Source organism: Ambystoma mexicanum, chromosome 4p, assembly GCF_040938575.1.
Source record: "Ambystoma mexicanum isolate Mex_15411 chromosome 4p, UKY_AmexF1_1, whole genome shotgun sequence".
NCBI lineage: Eukaryota > Metazoa > Chordata > Amphibia > Caudata > Ambystomatidae > Ambystoma > Ambystoma mexicanum.
This window is the reverse complement of record NC_090927.1, coordinates 689,634,171-689,650,166: the sequence shown is the minus strand read 5'-3', so window position 1 is coordinate 689,650,166 and position 15,996 is coordinate 689,634,171. Positions and strand designations below refer to the sequence as shown.

Genomic DNA, 15,996 nt, shown 5'->3' with positions numbered 1-15,996 from the left:
CCTGTACCTGACCACTAGTCCACTGGCATCCCTCAGACCGCTATGGGCACAGGCTGTTGATCTCATCCGAACCTTGAAATGGATAGTGACCGTAACGCTCTTAACCTAATCAGAATGTCCAAAAATAGTGTTTCGTCCTGTGTCCAAAATCTTATCCTGACCCTTATAAGCTAAACTTAAGAAAATGTGTAAAGGGAGAAAGACTTTCAACTGGCCAGCCGTAGCGTTCTTCAATGTTCCAGCATAAAGTTCCAAAATGGTGCACAAATAAACAAATGATCAAAGTTCCGCAATCCTCAGGAGGGCGATCCCTTTCCCCCTATCTCAGCTTCTTCTCGGTTTTAACCATGCTGTCCTCAGTGGGTGTCCAAGGAGGTTTTCAACAATGTATAGTTCTTTAATGCAACAATGAGAAACGGTTATGGTTCTTTTATTGTCTCTGGCACTATGCCATCTCTCTGTTACAGGGTTTCGATTCCCTTTTCCCTTGCTTTCCAGACATACAAGGACTTTCTTACTTTCTTATAGGTTTGTGCCGGAGTCCAATCTCTCAACCATTTCGCCTAGTATTCTCGACTACGAAGACTTTTTGCCTCTTCCACCTCCCTTAAATGTTCCTTTTTCCAGGGGGGGTAAAATCACTTCTGTTTTATTTCACTCAAGTTCTTTATGGTCACACCTCTTTTCTTAATTAATGCAATGTATCTAAACCCGGGGATATATCTCTGTTCCCCTGTACCTCACACCGTCCAGAGATGATCTTCCTCTTCCCAGGTTTTCTACTATTCAAAATCACACTTTGTTTCCCAGTAAATATAACTCTGCGACCCAGGGATCTGGCTTCCTTTCCCTGTATCTCATACTCCAGGAATGCTTTTCTTGGTAAAAAGCCAATTATTCAATCCAGGGGGTATGGCCTTCTTCCCCAGGACTTACACACTCAAGAGTTCTTCCTCATCCCTTTACTTGCTTAACAATTTACAGTTCAGTGATTTTTTCCAACCACAGGGGTATGTTTCCCTTCCCCTAGGTTTCACACACTTTCCAGTAACTGTGTTGAATGTCTTTATTTATATCTGGTTGCAGGCCCACGGCTTGCAACCGCCTTGCCAGTTATACCCTCCTGCCAGGACCTTGATAAAAGTTCACTTAAAGATTTGGGTGCGGGTATCAGACTCGCAGCGAATTGTCTGGTGTACTCTCCTACCAGGTCTTTCATAAAATTCACTTTCTCTTCAGGGTGCGGCTCTCCTACTCGCTATCATAGCCTGGTATACTCCCCTGCCAGGTCTTCCACATAAAACTGCACCATAGAGGGGTATTGTACTTCCCTTAGTTTCACACCAAAGTTGAAAAGGTTCATTCCTTAGTTTCCCAGTCAATACATCATTGGGGCTTTATAGGTTGCAGCAGGGCAAAGGGGTCGCTTGTTCCCCTTCCCCCTGTTCCCTTTCAAACTATCCGGCACTTATACCGGCGTCCCCAAACCTTTCGCAATTGGCTCACCGGTCAACTTCTTTATCCCTTCTACCATTTCTTGCGGCTTGGTGTTTCACTGGCAGCGCTTCTCAGCAGCACATCAGTGTTGGTGTGCCTCTCTGGCTCTTCATGCCGGCAATGAACACCTGCTCTGGCTCACCTCATCGGCCCGCCTTCTGTCATGGCCTGCATGTCTCAGGGACACGTCACAGGCCTACACACTGACTTCTCTCCACCTGCTGCTCTCGCCAGCGCTGCTGCAGCACGCTCACCATTCTTCGCTGAACTCCCAGCCCCTTCCTTTGCGGTGTCAGGAATTTAAATGTCCCTGCATCTTTTGGTTTCTGCCAACCAATAGAGCGCTTCTCTAGCTTGACAGTTTGTGCCCTGCATTACTCCTTTGCTCTTTCCCGTCCTAGTAGTTTCACAAAAAAGTTTCAGCACAGCCCTATAGTCAGTACAAAGTGGTTGGACAGGGTCTTTATTACTGTAGGCCATAGATGTTGGGGTATGGTAACTCATTGACTTCCCAGAGTGGAAAGGGGGATACCATGAACCTGTCATTGAGTCCCCTTCCCTCTCACTGAGTCCCCTTCCCTCTCACGTGGATTGTCCCTCCGTAGATGGTCCTCCGTCGGGCAACCACTCCCAGGGTCGGGATTGGGTAGCAGTTGCCCTTCTCTAGCCACATGAGAAGAGTACGCTCGGAGAGAGACTGATGACATCACTAGATTCATCACAACCCTTACACCCATTAGGGGAGCTGATTGACCTCAGAGTGTGGCTAGATTCATTGATGTTTATCCCCACTGACATATAATTAATTGAGAATCCTGAAATTACGCCAAAGCTTTCTATGTTTGCGGTGTCCTACGGTATGGATTTTGTAACATTTCCGAGGTGCAGGATAATGGCATCAGCGTAAAGTGCAATTTTATGTTTTTTCTGACAGACTATACCTACATTGGAGTCATCATTCCTGATCTTTTATGAGAGCTAGGTCAAATATTAGCAGAGATGGGATTCAAGTTGGAGAACGGACGTGTGAGCCGCTCAGCTCCACCCAAAGGCCTGGACATGAAGCCCACCGTATCAGCGACTTTTCCACTCCTGGAATGTTGACACAGTATAGGGATTGAGGTCTAGACCTTCCATCCCCAATCCTGCCGCACGGAAAGGGCCAAGTGAAAGCCAGGAGGGGAAGCAGGCAATCCTCCTCAATGGGTGGCCCCATGAAAGGGTGGCCGCTGTGGTTGCTGGTGCTACGACAACTTGCTCAGCATTGGAGGTTCCAGAGGCATAAGCTCAGACTGCCGGAGAACCTGAAGCTTCCTGCTGCACCTTAGCAGAATCGGATGAAAGGGTGAGTCTCCCGGCACTAGGGTAGCAAAGCTGCGAGCTTTGACCCTGGAGGCGTTGGCCGAGAGGGCAGTGGAGATGCTGGAAAGAACAGGGCACCTTGGGATCCTGTGGGATATATAGAGGCCAAGCCCCTGGGAGAGTTTCTTCCCCGGACAGTGACAACTCCCTGTGACTGCTCGTGTCCCTCTGCCTGCCTTACTTCCAAAGAGCTGCACAGCCCCTCCAAGAAGACCTTGAGCTGGTGCAGGGCACGGAGTAGAAGTGGCAAATGTTCATCCCCAAGAGGCCCTCGTGCTCGCTGTAGGGGGTCTTGGAAGTCGCATAGACATGGTACAGGAAACAGCAACAGAACCTGAAACACCAGCAAGGGAGAAAGACTGGAGTCCCAATAGGTATAAGTGGTGAGTGTTGCATAGTCCTACTTTATGGATGTGGTACTAAACACTTAATTGTTTTGTCCTTACAACCAACATAACCATACAACCATGCATGCAATAGGCGGGTACATTTTTGCAGTATCTTATAGCATCTTGGAGCATTCCTGGATAGGGATGTCGGCTTCTATTTGTCAGTCTCCAGCCATCGGTGGGCCCGGTGGTCGGTTTTTTGCCCCTGCACTTTGACGGGGGGAATGTTCGTTTTCATTGTTCTTTCATTGGGGCTTTCCAGGTCAAGGTCTGCCGGGGAGGGCGAACATTATCTGTACCAATGTGTTCCATGTGTCGATTAATTCACTACTTTCATGCATCCCTCTTTGTAATGCCCTGTGCCATACTGCCGTCTCTGCCAGTGACCATCTCTTCATGTCTGCCCACCATGCTTCGATTTTTGGGGCAGTTTTTGATTTCCAGGCTATTGCAAGTCTGCATTCAGCCCGGATGCACATTATGCCCTTCATTTCTGCCATGTGTGCTAGCTGATGTTTGCCTCTTGGGAATAGTCCCAACAGAGATGATTCCGGCAGTCAGGTGTTCATCTGGATGCTGCCTATGGCCGCTCTTGTTGTAATCTCCTCCCAGAATTTCACTGTCACTGGGCAGGACCGAAACATATGCAGCTTGTTCGCATCTTCCCTGGCACACCTTGGACATGCCTGCCTTGTCTTGTTTTCCATCTTGGATAGCCTATCTGTTACATATAATTGCATTCGTTGGAATCTGGTGTTTCTGGAGACTTATTTAAATATACTTTAAGGCCTTCCCCCATTCTGTAGACATTGGTGTCCTTCTGAGTTAATTTTCCCATTTACTGCGTGCAGGCGATGCCGCTGTGTCGTGGTTGTGCAGGAGCAGTTCGTATAGTCTGGACACAGTGTGTCCTCCTTCCGCTACGTTGAACCATGTGTCGAGCACCTCATTTGTTCCCTCTCCTGTTTTGAGTTACGGCCATCTTTTATTTATTGTTTCCACCATGTTTTTTTACAGCAGGAATTGGCCCTTATGTATATCATTCTCTTCTAATAAGCTGTGTAATTCCATCCACTGTCCTACCTTCCACAGGTCTCCTACTTGTGCTATTTCTTTAGCTTCCCAGTGCTTTCTGTATGCGCCAAGCGTTCCCGGTTGGCGATCAATGAGTCCTTCCACAGGGATGTATGTGGAGCATGGGTCTGGGGTCTTCCGGATCTTCCATGTACTTTTCCATAATGAGTAGGGGGGGGTTTCCGGTGCAGAATGTCTCTCATCCATATAATCTCTTTTAAATAGCAGTGACGCAGTGTGGGTTGTTTGTGTCTAGGGAGGGCTCATCACCCAACCAGTTTGCTACAAACTACAGTTACCCCTCCAGGTAGTACAATTCGAAATGCTGTAGTTTGATCCCACCTTGGTCGTAGTCTTTTTGTAGTGTGCCTAGGGCAACTTTGTTCCTGCACCCTCCCGACAGGAATTCTCTTATGGTAATGTTCAGTTGTGTAAAGAATGCTTTGGGTACGTTGGTGAAATGGTATAATAAAGGTGGGAGCACTATAACTTTCAACAGTGCCTCCCTGCCTGGCATCCCCAGGGGCAACATCCTTCAGAAAGTCATGCAAGTTTTTACACTCTGGAGCACCACTAGTGTGTTGTTTCAGTGGCACTCTGCAGGATCGTGGTGTATGTTAATCCCCAGGTAGCGGAAGGAGACCCTCGTCCATTTCAAGCCCAATTCAGGTAACTGCTCTAATGTACACTCGTAAGTGTTGCCAACGGGAGCAGGCACTTGTGCTTCTCTTTTTCGAATGTCTGCTTATTTAGGTGCAGGACTCTGCTGCTCAGGACTTGTCAGCCCATGTTCTGGAGGTCTATAGGGCTACTTATTCTCAGTGTTTTAGTCCGTCTCGCACTGAGGCTTGGCTAAATTATGTTGAGGTCGCGTGAGTTGTGGGGGCTGTGATTCTGGAGAGTACTGATGTTTCTACAGGCACTGTTGGTATTGCATACAGCCTTCTCGGGGCACACTCCGGGCTGTATGCCTTTTTGTCACTGGGGTGGGAGGGTGGGGGCATTATCTGCAAAACGCACTCTGCTGTGCGCTCCAGTCTCAGTGCCGACCAGTGCCACATGGTCCTGCTGCGTGGCACGGGTCTAGGTCCCTTCGGCACCGGCTGTGGGGCACACAGCACCAGTGTCTGTTGTGCTGCGCTCGCATTATTACGGCGGACCACGCGGTTAATGCAGTCTGCCAATTTCACACTGTGCTAGGGATTTGTGCTTACAGACGCTCCAGTCCCCCTCACCTGTCCGCTTCTTAGTCGATGGCTCGTCCTGTTACTCATATGGCTGTCTCACTGCATTTGGTGTTCACTACGTGCCGGTCAGCTCTCCGCCGCCATCTTGCTTCCCCCTTCTTCATAGTGCAGGCACTCCGCACACATGCAAGCTCCTCCTCAATGCACTGCAGTTTTTAGTATAACTGCTCTTGAGGTGTTCCGACACAGGATCTCTGAGTTTCTGGTTAAAACTGACCAGTTTCAGGATGTTATTGATGGATCTAGCAGCAGCTCACAGGTTCTGCTGCCTCACTGCATGGCTGCTGGCCACCCCCCCCCAGGTACATACACACCAAATGCACCATCCCGCTGAAGTGCTTCTGTTGCAGGGGTACATAACTGCAAACCACCAGTGGAGCCACTTTGGTTGTGGAAGTCCTGGGCCAGATCAGTTACCTGGTGCAAGGAAATTCGAATCAAAGGACAGTCACTCAGTGGGGAGGCTGTATTGTTTCAAAGACTCCCAGATGACTAAGGGCTAGTCCAAAGGAGTGCCTCCTAATCCGACACATCAAAACAAACTACCCTCTGGGCACTTGCAGAGGTGCTGAAGGACCCAGATGGGACAGGTGGAGCTCCCGAATTACAAAGACCTGGCTGCTGCTGAGAAGGAATCCCCTCCTCGCAACAAAGGGTGCATATTCAGGGATGGCCTGCAACATGCTTTAAGTGCTTTCCAGGACACGTTCATGACCTTATTTCAAGAACCATTCCACTCTCTCAAGGCGGATCTTACATGTTTTGTGGCCGAGATCAAAGGTGAAGTAGCACAACTAGGGGAAATATCTAACAATTATGAGAATGCCTTGCATGTCCTGCAACTTGGAGATTCAGGCAGAAGATCTCGAACCCTTCTTGATGCTTTAATATACAGATTAGAAAATATATTGCTGACGTGGACCTGAATTCAAGTATACAATCCCTCTTCAGTGAAATTCTGGTTGATGTCTAGTCCAAGAGACGTATTGGCTGCACTCTCATTTTATCCACAGGAGAACATCTTAATGGCAGCAAGGAAAGGAGACCCCATCCAAGTGAATGGAAAAGAGGTCCAGCTGTACCAGGATTTGCCAGCAAGCACCCTGCAGAAATGCAGTGAAATGAACCTGGTGATAAGAGAACTTAGGAGAGCCATTAAATAGATGGACCTTTCCGTTTGGCCTCCTGTTTATATGGGAGGGAGCTCAAGGATGTATTATGACCCCACAGGAAGGGGCAACCCTCTTGCGAGTGGACTTGGACGAGTTGGGCAAGGACCTGATGCATAGCCGCAACCTGTCCCTCTAGAAGTCTAGGAACTGGGAGTGGTCTTCGGTGGCTGCTGGAACAAGAGGAGTCCCTCGGGGTCCACCCACTTGAACTTATTTGTTTTTGCCAATGGGGAGGTGCTCAGGAGGGAGGGGGTGGGAAATAAGGCAGCTGTTAAGGGGTGGGGGTGTAAAGGATACGGCGGATGCAAGGAAGGAACACATATGGTGACACAGTGGATGGGCGGGTGACAGATGGACGGGGAAAGGAGTATGCTGCAAGACTCAGGTGGAGGCTAGTGATGGGTGGGTGATGAATCCGCACAAAGGGCTATAGAATGGCCTGCTACATTGCGGGAATCAAAGCAGTATTTTCAATTTTGTGCATGCTCTGTGGCTGTTTCTGGTAAGACGACCAGATCCCTAAATTTTTGTGTTCGCAGTGTTTGGTTTTTCGTTTGTGTTGTGGTTGATGGGGGTGAGGGTGTGATTTTTGGGACAATGGGAAGGAAGGGGGAGGCGGCTATCTTTAGCATGGTGTTGACATACAGGAGCTGGAAGACACTGGAATGGAGAGGCTTTCTCAGGTACTGTGGGGGGTGAAGGGAGGTCATCGGAAGCAGTACTACATGATGTATAATATTTGAGGTCCTTAGTCGAAACATAAGGGGACTGAACTCCCCTGCCAAGAGGAGGAAGGTGGGCTTCCAAGAGACCCATTTACACATGCGGGATACTGGCAGAGTGAAGTTAGACACTACACCCACACTTAGCATGCTACTGCTCCAACCAAAACTGGGCGGGTTCTATTGGCATGGAGGGATCTGGGATAGAAATGGCAAATGTGCTAAAAGATCGGGAGGGGCGCGTTCTTGCACTTAAAGGGACCTGGAAGGGGAGCCCAATCACGATCTCTACAAGATATTCACAGACTACTGGTCAAAATTGTTTTGTGCAGGAACGCCCATTTCTATTAGAGATTTGCAGAGGGGGAGATAAATTTGATGGGGGATTTCAACTTGGTTTGGTCCTCTGCCCTGATGAAGGCTATGGGGCTGAGGGTGCTCAGGAATGTCTAGAGGGAAGTGCATGGGCATGACCAGGATTACTCTTTTTACACCAGAGTCCATGTGACGCATTCTAGGATAGATTATATTTGGGTCACATCACCATTGTTAGGTAGGGTACTGGAAGCCGAGATACGAGATATGTACAATAGTGCTCTCAGAGCACGCTGCTTTTGCAGTAAAGTTTGATATACTGTCACCAAGGCGGAGGGTATGGAATTGTGGCTTTCTAAATGAACTCCTCAGATATTACGAACAGGTTAAAAGGATAAGAGAAAGGATTGAAAGGTTCTCAGATAAAAACCCAACGGTGCAAACCTCCTTGAGTGTTATATGGGATGCGGTTATCAGGGGGAGTTGATTGATCTAAGAGCTCAAAGGAATAAACAAATACAAGTATTGGAACCAGACCTCGAGATGGAAATGAAAGCACAGCAGAAGCTCTTGGTGAGGAATCCCTTTATGGTTAACCTGATGATAAAGCTTGGAGGGATAGTGAGTCACTAGTGAGCTGAGACTTTCGAATGGGCTACTTCCTTTCACCGAACCACTCTGCTACTCTGTATCACGGGCTTCACAGTTATCATCCACACACGTGCAGCCTTAAATTGTAAGATATATTGTTGCCACTTCAATCTTTCCTTAACACACATCAGTCTTTCATCTCAATCGCCAACTCACTGGCTGTGTGCATTCATTTCCTGTTTATGCCTTTTTAATTCACAAGTCAAGGTTAATACCACAGGCTTGGCCTCGCCTCCCCAACTCTGTTGTTCACCTGGGACGGTCATGGGTGCCTTTGAAACACAATGCAGTCTTCTTGTCTAGGATTTGGCCTTTTGCACATGTCTTATGGTTCTTTGGAGGCAACAACCTCCTGCAGGGAACTCCTGGGTTACTTTACCCTTGGTTCTCGTTCCTCGACCCATCACTCTGCTCCAGTAGGTTAGCCTTAGCGGGACATGTCCAATCACATATGTAAGGATTAGTCTTGTTACTCTGTCGTCCTCTTCCTCTGCCCAGTGTTTGTGTAGAAAAGGTGAGGAGGGACGTACGAAAATCCTATGAAATAGGAGGTATCGTGGGTATGGGAAAGGGTGAAATGCCACGTCTCACCATTGGTCGCCTCCCCCCCACTCTCTGTATAACCGTCACCCAGGTGATCCTCCCGCACTGGTCCACCCCCAGGGTCTGGATCCAAAGGCTATGGCCGTGCCATGGCCACCTGAGAGAGAGATCCCCGGGAACTAGTAGGTGAGACGCCCTTTGGTTTCTGACACTCGGCATGAAGCATCTCTAATCTTGATCAGATTGTTAACAGGGCTTTTTTTTGGTGAGTTTTTCATTTTATGTTCCTTCTCCTTGTCCTTAACATCCCGTTCAAGATCTATGCATATTTGGTCTTTTGCTCTCATTAGTGCATTCATCTTCCCAATCAGTTCCCCTTGAATACTGCTTTGCCCGTGTCCCCTATCAAGTTAGGTTCAGTAGAGCACTGTTTGTTTTCTCCGAAATAATTGTCTATTACCTTCTCTGTGTTGCCTAATTGCCTGGTCTCTTATCACTGGACTATTCGTTTGCCATTGCGCATGCTTTGCGGGGGTGGAGAGGTACAAGATCTTGTAGTGTTAGTGCGATTGCTGCATGATCAACGATCACCATAGGTTCTATGTCTTTCGCAGAGGATTTAGAGACAAATGAGTATGTGGTCAAGAACATGTCTAGCCACGAGTAGCTTTTATTGACTGCTGAAAATAATGTATAGTCTAGCTCTCCTTGGTGATGGAACCGCCACGTTTTTATCAGATCTAGCTCCCTCAACAACCTGGTTATTGCATTGAAGTTGTCTGGGTAGTGCCGGGAGGTTTTGTCCACATATGGATCTACCACACAATTGAAGCCTCCCCCGCAACCACACTACCATATTATAAGTTCTCCTTCCATAAAGGAGTTTATTATCCGGATTAGGTGAAGTAGGAACTTACCATGGTTATCATTCAGGCTGTAGTTTGCCATGCAGGTTAGCGGGAACCCATGAAACCATCCCTTAATGGCTATTAAATGTCTACCCTGTGGGCCTACAAGCTTATCTTTAACTTTAAAATTTGGCATCTTGAGTTAAGAGGATAGTGTGATGATCGCTAGGCATCTTCACTTCTCTCAAGGTGGCGGGGGGACTTCTCATGAGGCTAGGGAAGTGCGGCTGCTACCCATTAGTCCCCCTAGGGGTGGTTTCATGATGGAGGACTTCATGGGAGGGAGCTCCCTGACCGGGGACAAGGACAACCACCTAGGCTAGGGTATGAGGCACGTCACGAAAACACCTACCCCCCCCAGCCTCTTTCCCAACCTCTCTCCTCACTCTACCTCTATGTACTAGTGTAAGGTCGAGAATATTGGGATGAGGAAGAGTCATAGCAGTTCTGCAGATCACAGTACTGGGATGAGTTGGCCCTGTGGAGAAATGAAGATTGAAGGGCCAAGGACAATAAAGAGAGACTTGAATCCTAATGCCAACCACTGCCATCCAACCGCTATAAACTGGAAGAAAGGCCTAGAGATGAAGTCCAGACAGTGGAGCAACAGCTGTGGGAGACTGCAGGTGCGTGCAGCACCCAGCGCAGGAGATTCAAACGCGCTGAACGAGGGGAAGATGCTGGCGGTCAGTTGCGTTTGGAGTAGAAAGGGCCTGCTGCAGTGGTCCCGTATGGAGAGACTGCAAGCAGGCGAGAAGAAGAAACAGACAGCCTGGGACACTGACCCCTCACCCCTAGGAAACCGAGACGCCGCAGAAGCACAGCAGCCTTCCCGCTACCCTACAGTAGGTAAGGGGCAGCACGAGAGACGTGGAGGGGATGCGGGGAAGTAGGTGAAGCCTTCACCTACTCACACAGTAATTGGGGTGAAGCCACAGACCACCTGGGAAGAGTCGAGGACCCCAGGTCCAAAGCCAGAGGGAGTCCCTAGCTGCAGTGGCATACATAGGCCACTGACCACCAGGGAAGTGTTGAATGCCCCAACCCACAAACCCAGAGCCTGACGGGGAAAGTCCCTTGCCACTGTGGTATACATATGACCATTGGCCACCAGGGAAGGGCCGAGGACCCCAACCAGCCGAGAACCCGACGGAGAGTCCCTCACTATAGGGACAGAGACAAGTTCCCATGTCAGCAGAGTAGGGTTGAGAACCCCACCAAGAGTAAACGGAGAACCAGAACTAAGAGGAAGAAGTTCTCACTTGAGAGGCAATCCACAACCCTCTCAAAGTTGGAACGATACGCAGAGCTTTAGAGACACTGGGAGAAAGTGACCATATAAGCCCCTGGACATTAGAAACAAACTGTGCTTTCTTTCTGACAATTGTACACCAGGAGAAGGGAGTTATTCTTCTGGCCAAATAACTCTTTGGTTGAACTGAGTCATCCTTTTTGGTTTAAGTGTAAGGGTGAGAAGTAGGGTACGACACGACTGTGGAACTAAACTCTTTGGATGGACATTCTGACAGCCCTTTAGTATTAGCATAGATGAAGGGAAACACCCTCTTTTCTGGACTTGGGATAGTGAGGTTTTGTATTTCTTATTCTATCACATAAGTCTATAGCAACCCCCATGCCACCTCTGTGTCTGCCTCGTCCTTTGACTCCCTTGCAATAGCCACCCCTTCTTCCCTGAGCTGGCACAAAACCCACATGGGTATTCCCTAATACCTACATGTTTTTCATCTTGGGTCAATTGTTGAGTTTCCTGGAGAAACCCAATTCCCCATTTAAGCTCCTTCATTCTCCTAAGAATTGATTTACGCTTTATCAGTGAGTTGAGATCCTGGACGTTCCATGAGCTGACCCTTAAATCGAGAGAAAATAAATGCATTATATTTATTTAATATTTGTTAAGTACCAAAACACAAGGGGCACTAAACGAGCACAACCAACAAAGAACACACAAATAATCAGGCAAGGACTAAAAAAATCTAATCCAAGGTCAAAAACAGGAAAAAGTCAGGAAACTCAGGAGAATGAAAAATCAGTTGAAAAGAAATCGATAGAAAGTCTGTATAAAAAAGGTTACCAGTTATAAAACGTAAGGTCGCCATACGTTGAAAATACCATTGTTCATGTTCCTTTAAACATGCTATGTACATTTTCAATATTTAACAAATGGATAGTCTCCCCAATGAAACCTTAACTCAATGCGCACCTCTAGAGATATGGAACACATCAAAAAGCTCCTTTTTGGCATGTTCTACGAATGCCACTGGTCTGGACACATCAAAGGGCCTGCGTACTGTTACTCCCTGTTGTACATTAATGTAATCTTCCCTTACGTTTAGGGAGTAAAATGAGTAGGTTTGCTACACACCTGTAATCAAAAACGTGTTTGTTTGACTGTTCTAGCATAGAGTGAACCACTGCGTTGCCTTTTATAATATGAACTTTCTGAAAAGGAGCTAAAAAGTTATAAAACGGTGTCTTTTTCAGGGTGTTACCTTTCCTGCCATGCATGCTATGTGGGCCTCTTGGGCACCTCCACTTGAACGGAGCAGACTACTGAGCGTTTCTTATGCAGGTGAGCCATCAAAATTTCCTTGTTATGCAATTTATTTATTTAAATTTGTAAAGCGCACTGCAGCCCGCGGGCATTGAGGCGCTATAAAGTGAGCGTAGGGATGCTTGATTCAGGGTTACATAGAGTGCTGCCCAAGAAGTTTGCTTATAGGTGAGTACAAGTTACTACAGGTAATGACAGTTGATACAGTAAGGTTACATTCCTAGTGGCGCACGAGATGGATATACACAGTACAACATGCGCAGAGTAAAACATACAGTTATTAGACAAAAAGCATAGTTTTGATGGCCTTGCGAAAGGCCTCATGAGATTTGAATTTGTTGAGTAACGGGAGTTCCACACATCTGCATTCCTTTCATAAGCCGGTCTATGTGGAAAAAAAAATGATTACCTTTTACTTGATTCTATGCAAATGTTTTATAACTATATATTAACTTTCACCGTGGACAATGTAAGCGCTTTAGTCTAATTTTAATGTCTATTTTTTCTTATATTGTGCCGGTTAGTAATGTGCTCAAGTGCCGAAGAAAATGCATGCGTCGTTTTGTCTTGACCAGGACTCAGAATGGATAATACCCCTCTCTAACGTGAGAGGCCGTTTTGATTCTATTAAAGACCAGGAGGCGAGTATTATGCATAACAATCTTTACTATCTGACACCACACCAGCAAAGAAAAAACTTGTGCACAAAACAAGTTTCTTTAACTTAAGATTGAAAAACAGTATTTCAATCACTTTGAGATGAAGGACAGGTCATGCCCTGCTAACATCCGATAGGCAGAGACCCTCCCTTATTTAAGTCCTTTTCTCTAACAACATATCCTCTTCTGCTGCTGCACCACGCCATACGCCATCCCTGAAGACCAGACACTGCAGTACGGAAAACGATCCATGACCAGCTCCGGGACGTTCTTGTACCTTGTCATCCTGGAACACTCCTTGATTGGGCCACTTCACCCCACTTCACCCCGAAGCTGTATGCAAAACAAATAGAAAAGGGTGGGTGGGATGGATAATATTCGCCTCTTTGTCTTTAATAGAATCTAAGCCCGCTCTCACGTTAGTGAGGGGGATTAACCATTTCATGTCCAGACAGAAGAGGCCTTCTGTCCCACTGGTTCCCCTTTCACCAACACATGTCCAGCTGAAATGGCTGACCTAAACCCGTTGATGGTTCTGTAGGTCTTACCCTCTTTGAACAATTCAACCAAATAATTAACCATCTCTACTGTAGAGAAAGAAATGGGATCGAAGTGCCGAGCCCCACACCAGCCAACCCAGCTGCTCCATGCTGAGGAGTAGCTTGATTTGGTGGAAGTTGCCCAGAAGTCCTTGATGCTACAGATAGTCCTGTGAAAGTCCTTGGAAGCACCAGGAAGAGCTGAAATCTTCCAAGCCATAAGGGAGAGATGCCCCCAAAGGACAAGCTCATGAGGGAGACCTGTCTGGCCCGTTAGGCGCTGAGGGTTGAGAAAGAGAAGACGAGGTACCACCACCGCTGGCTCTAAGAGGGCTGGAAACCACACCTGAGAGGGCCAAAAGGGAGTCACTATTACCAGTGTTGCATCTTGCCTGCGCACTTGTACCAGGACTCTGGCTTTCATGGTGAATGGAGGAAAGGCATAGGACAGGGGAACCAACCAATCATGGAGAAAAGCATTGGTTGCTAATGCATTGGGGTCCGGCCTCCAACTGTAAAAGCGGGGCACCTGACAGTTGAATCTCGAGGCACAGAAGTCTACCTGAATCGGGCCCCAGAGAGAGAGAGGATCTTGGCAAACAGAACTTTGTCCAAAATGTAGTTGCTTGTGTCCTCAAGATGCCTGGAATTCCAGTACACCACTGCATTGCTGGCACCCGGGATATATTCTGCCTTCAATCGAATGTTCCTGTCAAGGCAAAAATGCCAGAATTCCCTTGCTAGATCCACCAGGGCTTTGGAGCGAGTTTCCCCCAGATGGTTTATGTAACAAACTGCTGAAATGTTGTCCATCCGAAGGAGGACACAGCAATTCCCTTGATCTTTGAGAAGTCTTTTGACTGCGGAGGAACCCGCTAACAGCTCCAGACAGTTGATATGCAGAGATCTCTTGATCCAACCACTTCCCTCCAGTGGAAACCTTCCATATCCTGGCCGACCTGCTGGCATCCGACTCCAGAACGACATCCGGAGATTGCCCAAAAATCACCCTGCCATTCAAAGCGTCCATGTGCTTGAGCCACCAAAGGAGTTCGAACCTGGCTTCGGGAGACAGAACCACTAGCTGAGAGTAAGAAAGACTTCTGCGCAGATGTTTGCCCTTGAGGCGCTGCAAGGCCCTGTAATGAAGGGCCGCTGTAAAGATGGCTTGAATGGAGGCAGATAGCATCCCTAGTACCCTGGCTAGCTGTCTGAGGGAGACCTACCCTTTCCTGAGGAGGAGACGAATCTCCCTCTGTATTTTGGAGAGTCTGCTGTCTGGAAGCAGACGGATGCACTGCCTGGAATCTGTACTGAAGCCCAGAAATTGGATACATTGCGTAGGTTGGAAAATGGGCTTCTTTGCATTTATGACAAAGCCTAGTGCCTGTAAAGCGAGACCGTTCAATTCAGATGAATCTGAAGAATCGAAAACTCTGTGCTAGAAGGAGCATGTTGTCCAAATAAATGATTATTCGTATCCCCTTTGACCTGAGATGAGCCATCGCTGGCTTCATTAGCTTGGGAAAGCCCCATGGGGCTGATAAGAGGCTAAACGGGAGAGAGGCAAACTGCTAAGTGCGAGTCCCCCACCGGAACTGGAGGAACTCCTGGTGGGAGGGGCGGGGGGGGGCAAACTGGGACCACTAAGTGCGCATCTATGAGGTCTATTTTCATCATCTAATTTGCATGGAGAAGGGTGTCCCTGAGGAGGTGAATGCCTTCCATCTTGAAATGTTGATAAACCACAAAAGAGTTGAGGGCTTGCAAACTTATGACTGGCCGAAACACCTCCCCAGGCTTTGGCACTTAGAAAATTGTACTTGGGAATTGTGAAGCTTTGACGGTGGCTGGGACCACCGCACCCTTGAGAATTAAATCTCAGACCTCTGCATCTACTAACTTTTGTTTGGCCTTGTTGAACAAGAGGGGAAGAGGGGGAGTGAGCTGGCAGGGAGGGAAATAACTCTATTTGAAAACCTCTTATAGTTTGAAACACCCAAGGATTTGAAGTGAGCGCCTGCCACTGAGGAAAAAACCTGGCCAACCTGCCCCCTAAACTTTTGCGGCAAGAAACATTTGAAACATGTGGCATTACCTGGAGCTGTCCTTGCTCTACCAGCACCTCTGCCGGCACATCCTCTCCAGCGGAAATCCTCCTTTGGGGGTAGAACGTCGTTTGGACTCCTCGGCAGAGGAGGGAAAGGTGTGTACCCCTGGAAGCATATTGCCTGGAACGTGTAGAGCCCTGGGGGAAACAGCCAGAGGAGCGGTCTTCACCTCTTCCAGCCTTGTCAAACACCTTAGGGATGGAAGTTGACTTGTGCCTTGTCTAAGGCTGTGAAT

General features: G+C 47.8%; 1 protein-coding gene across 2 annotated transcripts in view; it reads left to right on the top strand.

The window, feature by feature from the left end:
* The window catches only part of SLC17A5 (solute carrier family 17 member 5), a 1,156,538-nt gene that overhangs the window by 196,515 nt on the left and 944,027 nt on the right, over positions 1–15,996 (top strand). For both annotated transcript variants that reach the window (XM_069606252.1, XM_069606253.1), the window contains exon 4: positions 12,383–12,470. In XM_069606252.1, the coding sequence (XP_069462353.1) occupies positions 12,383–12,470 (88 nt within the window). The remainder of the gene's footprint in view (positions 1–12,382; positions 12,471–15,996) is intronic.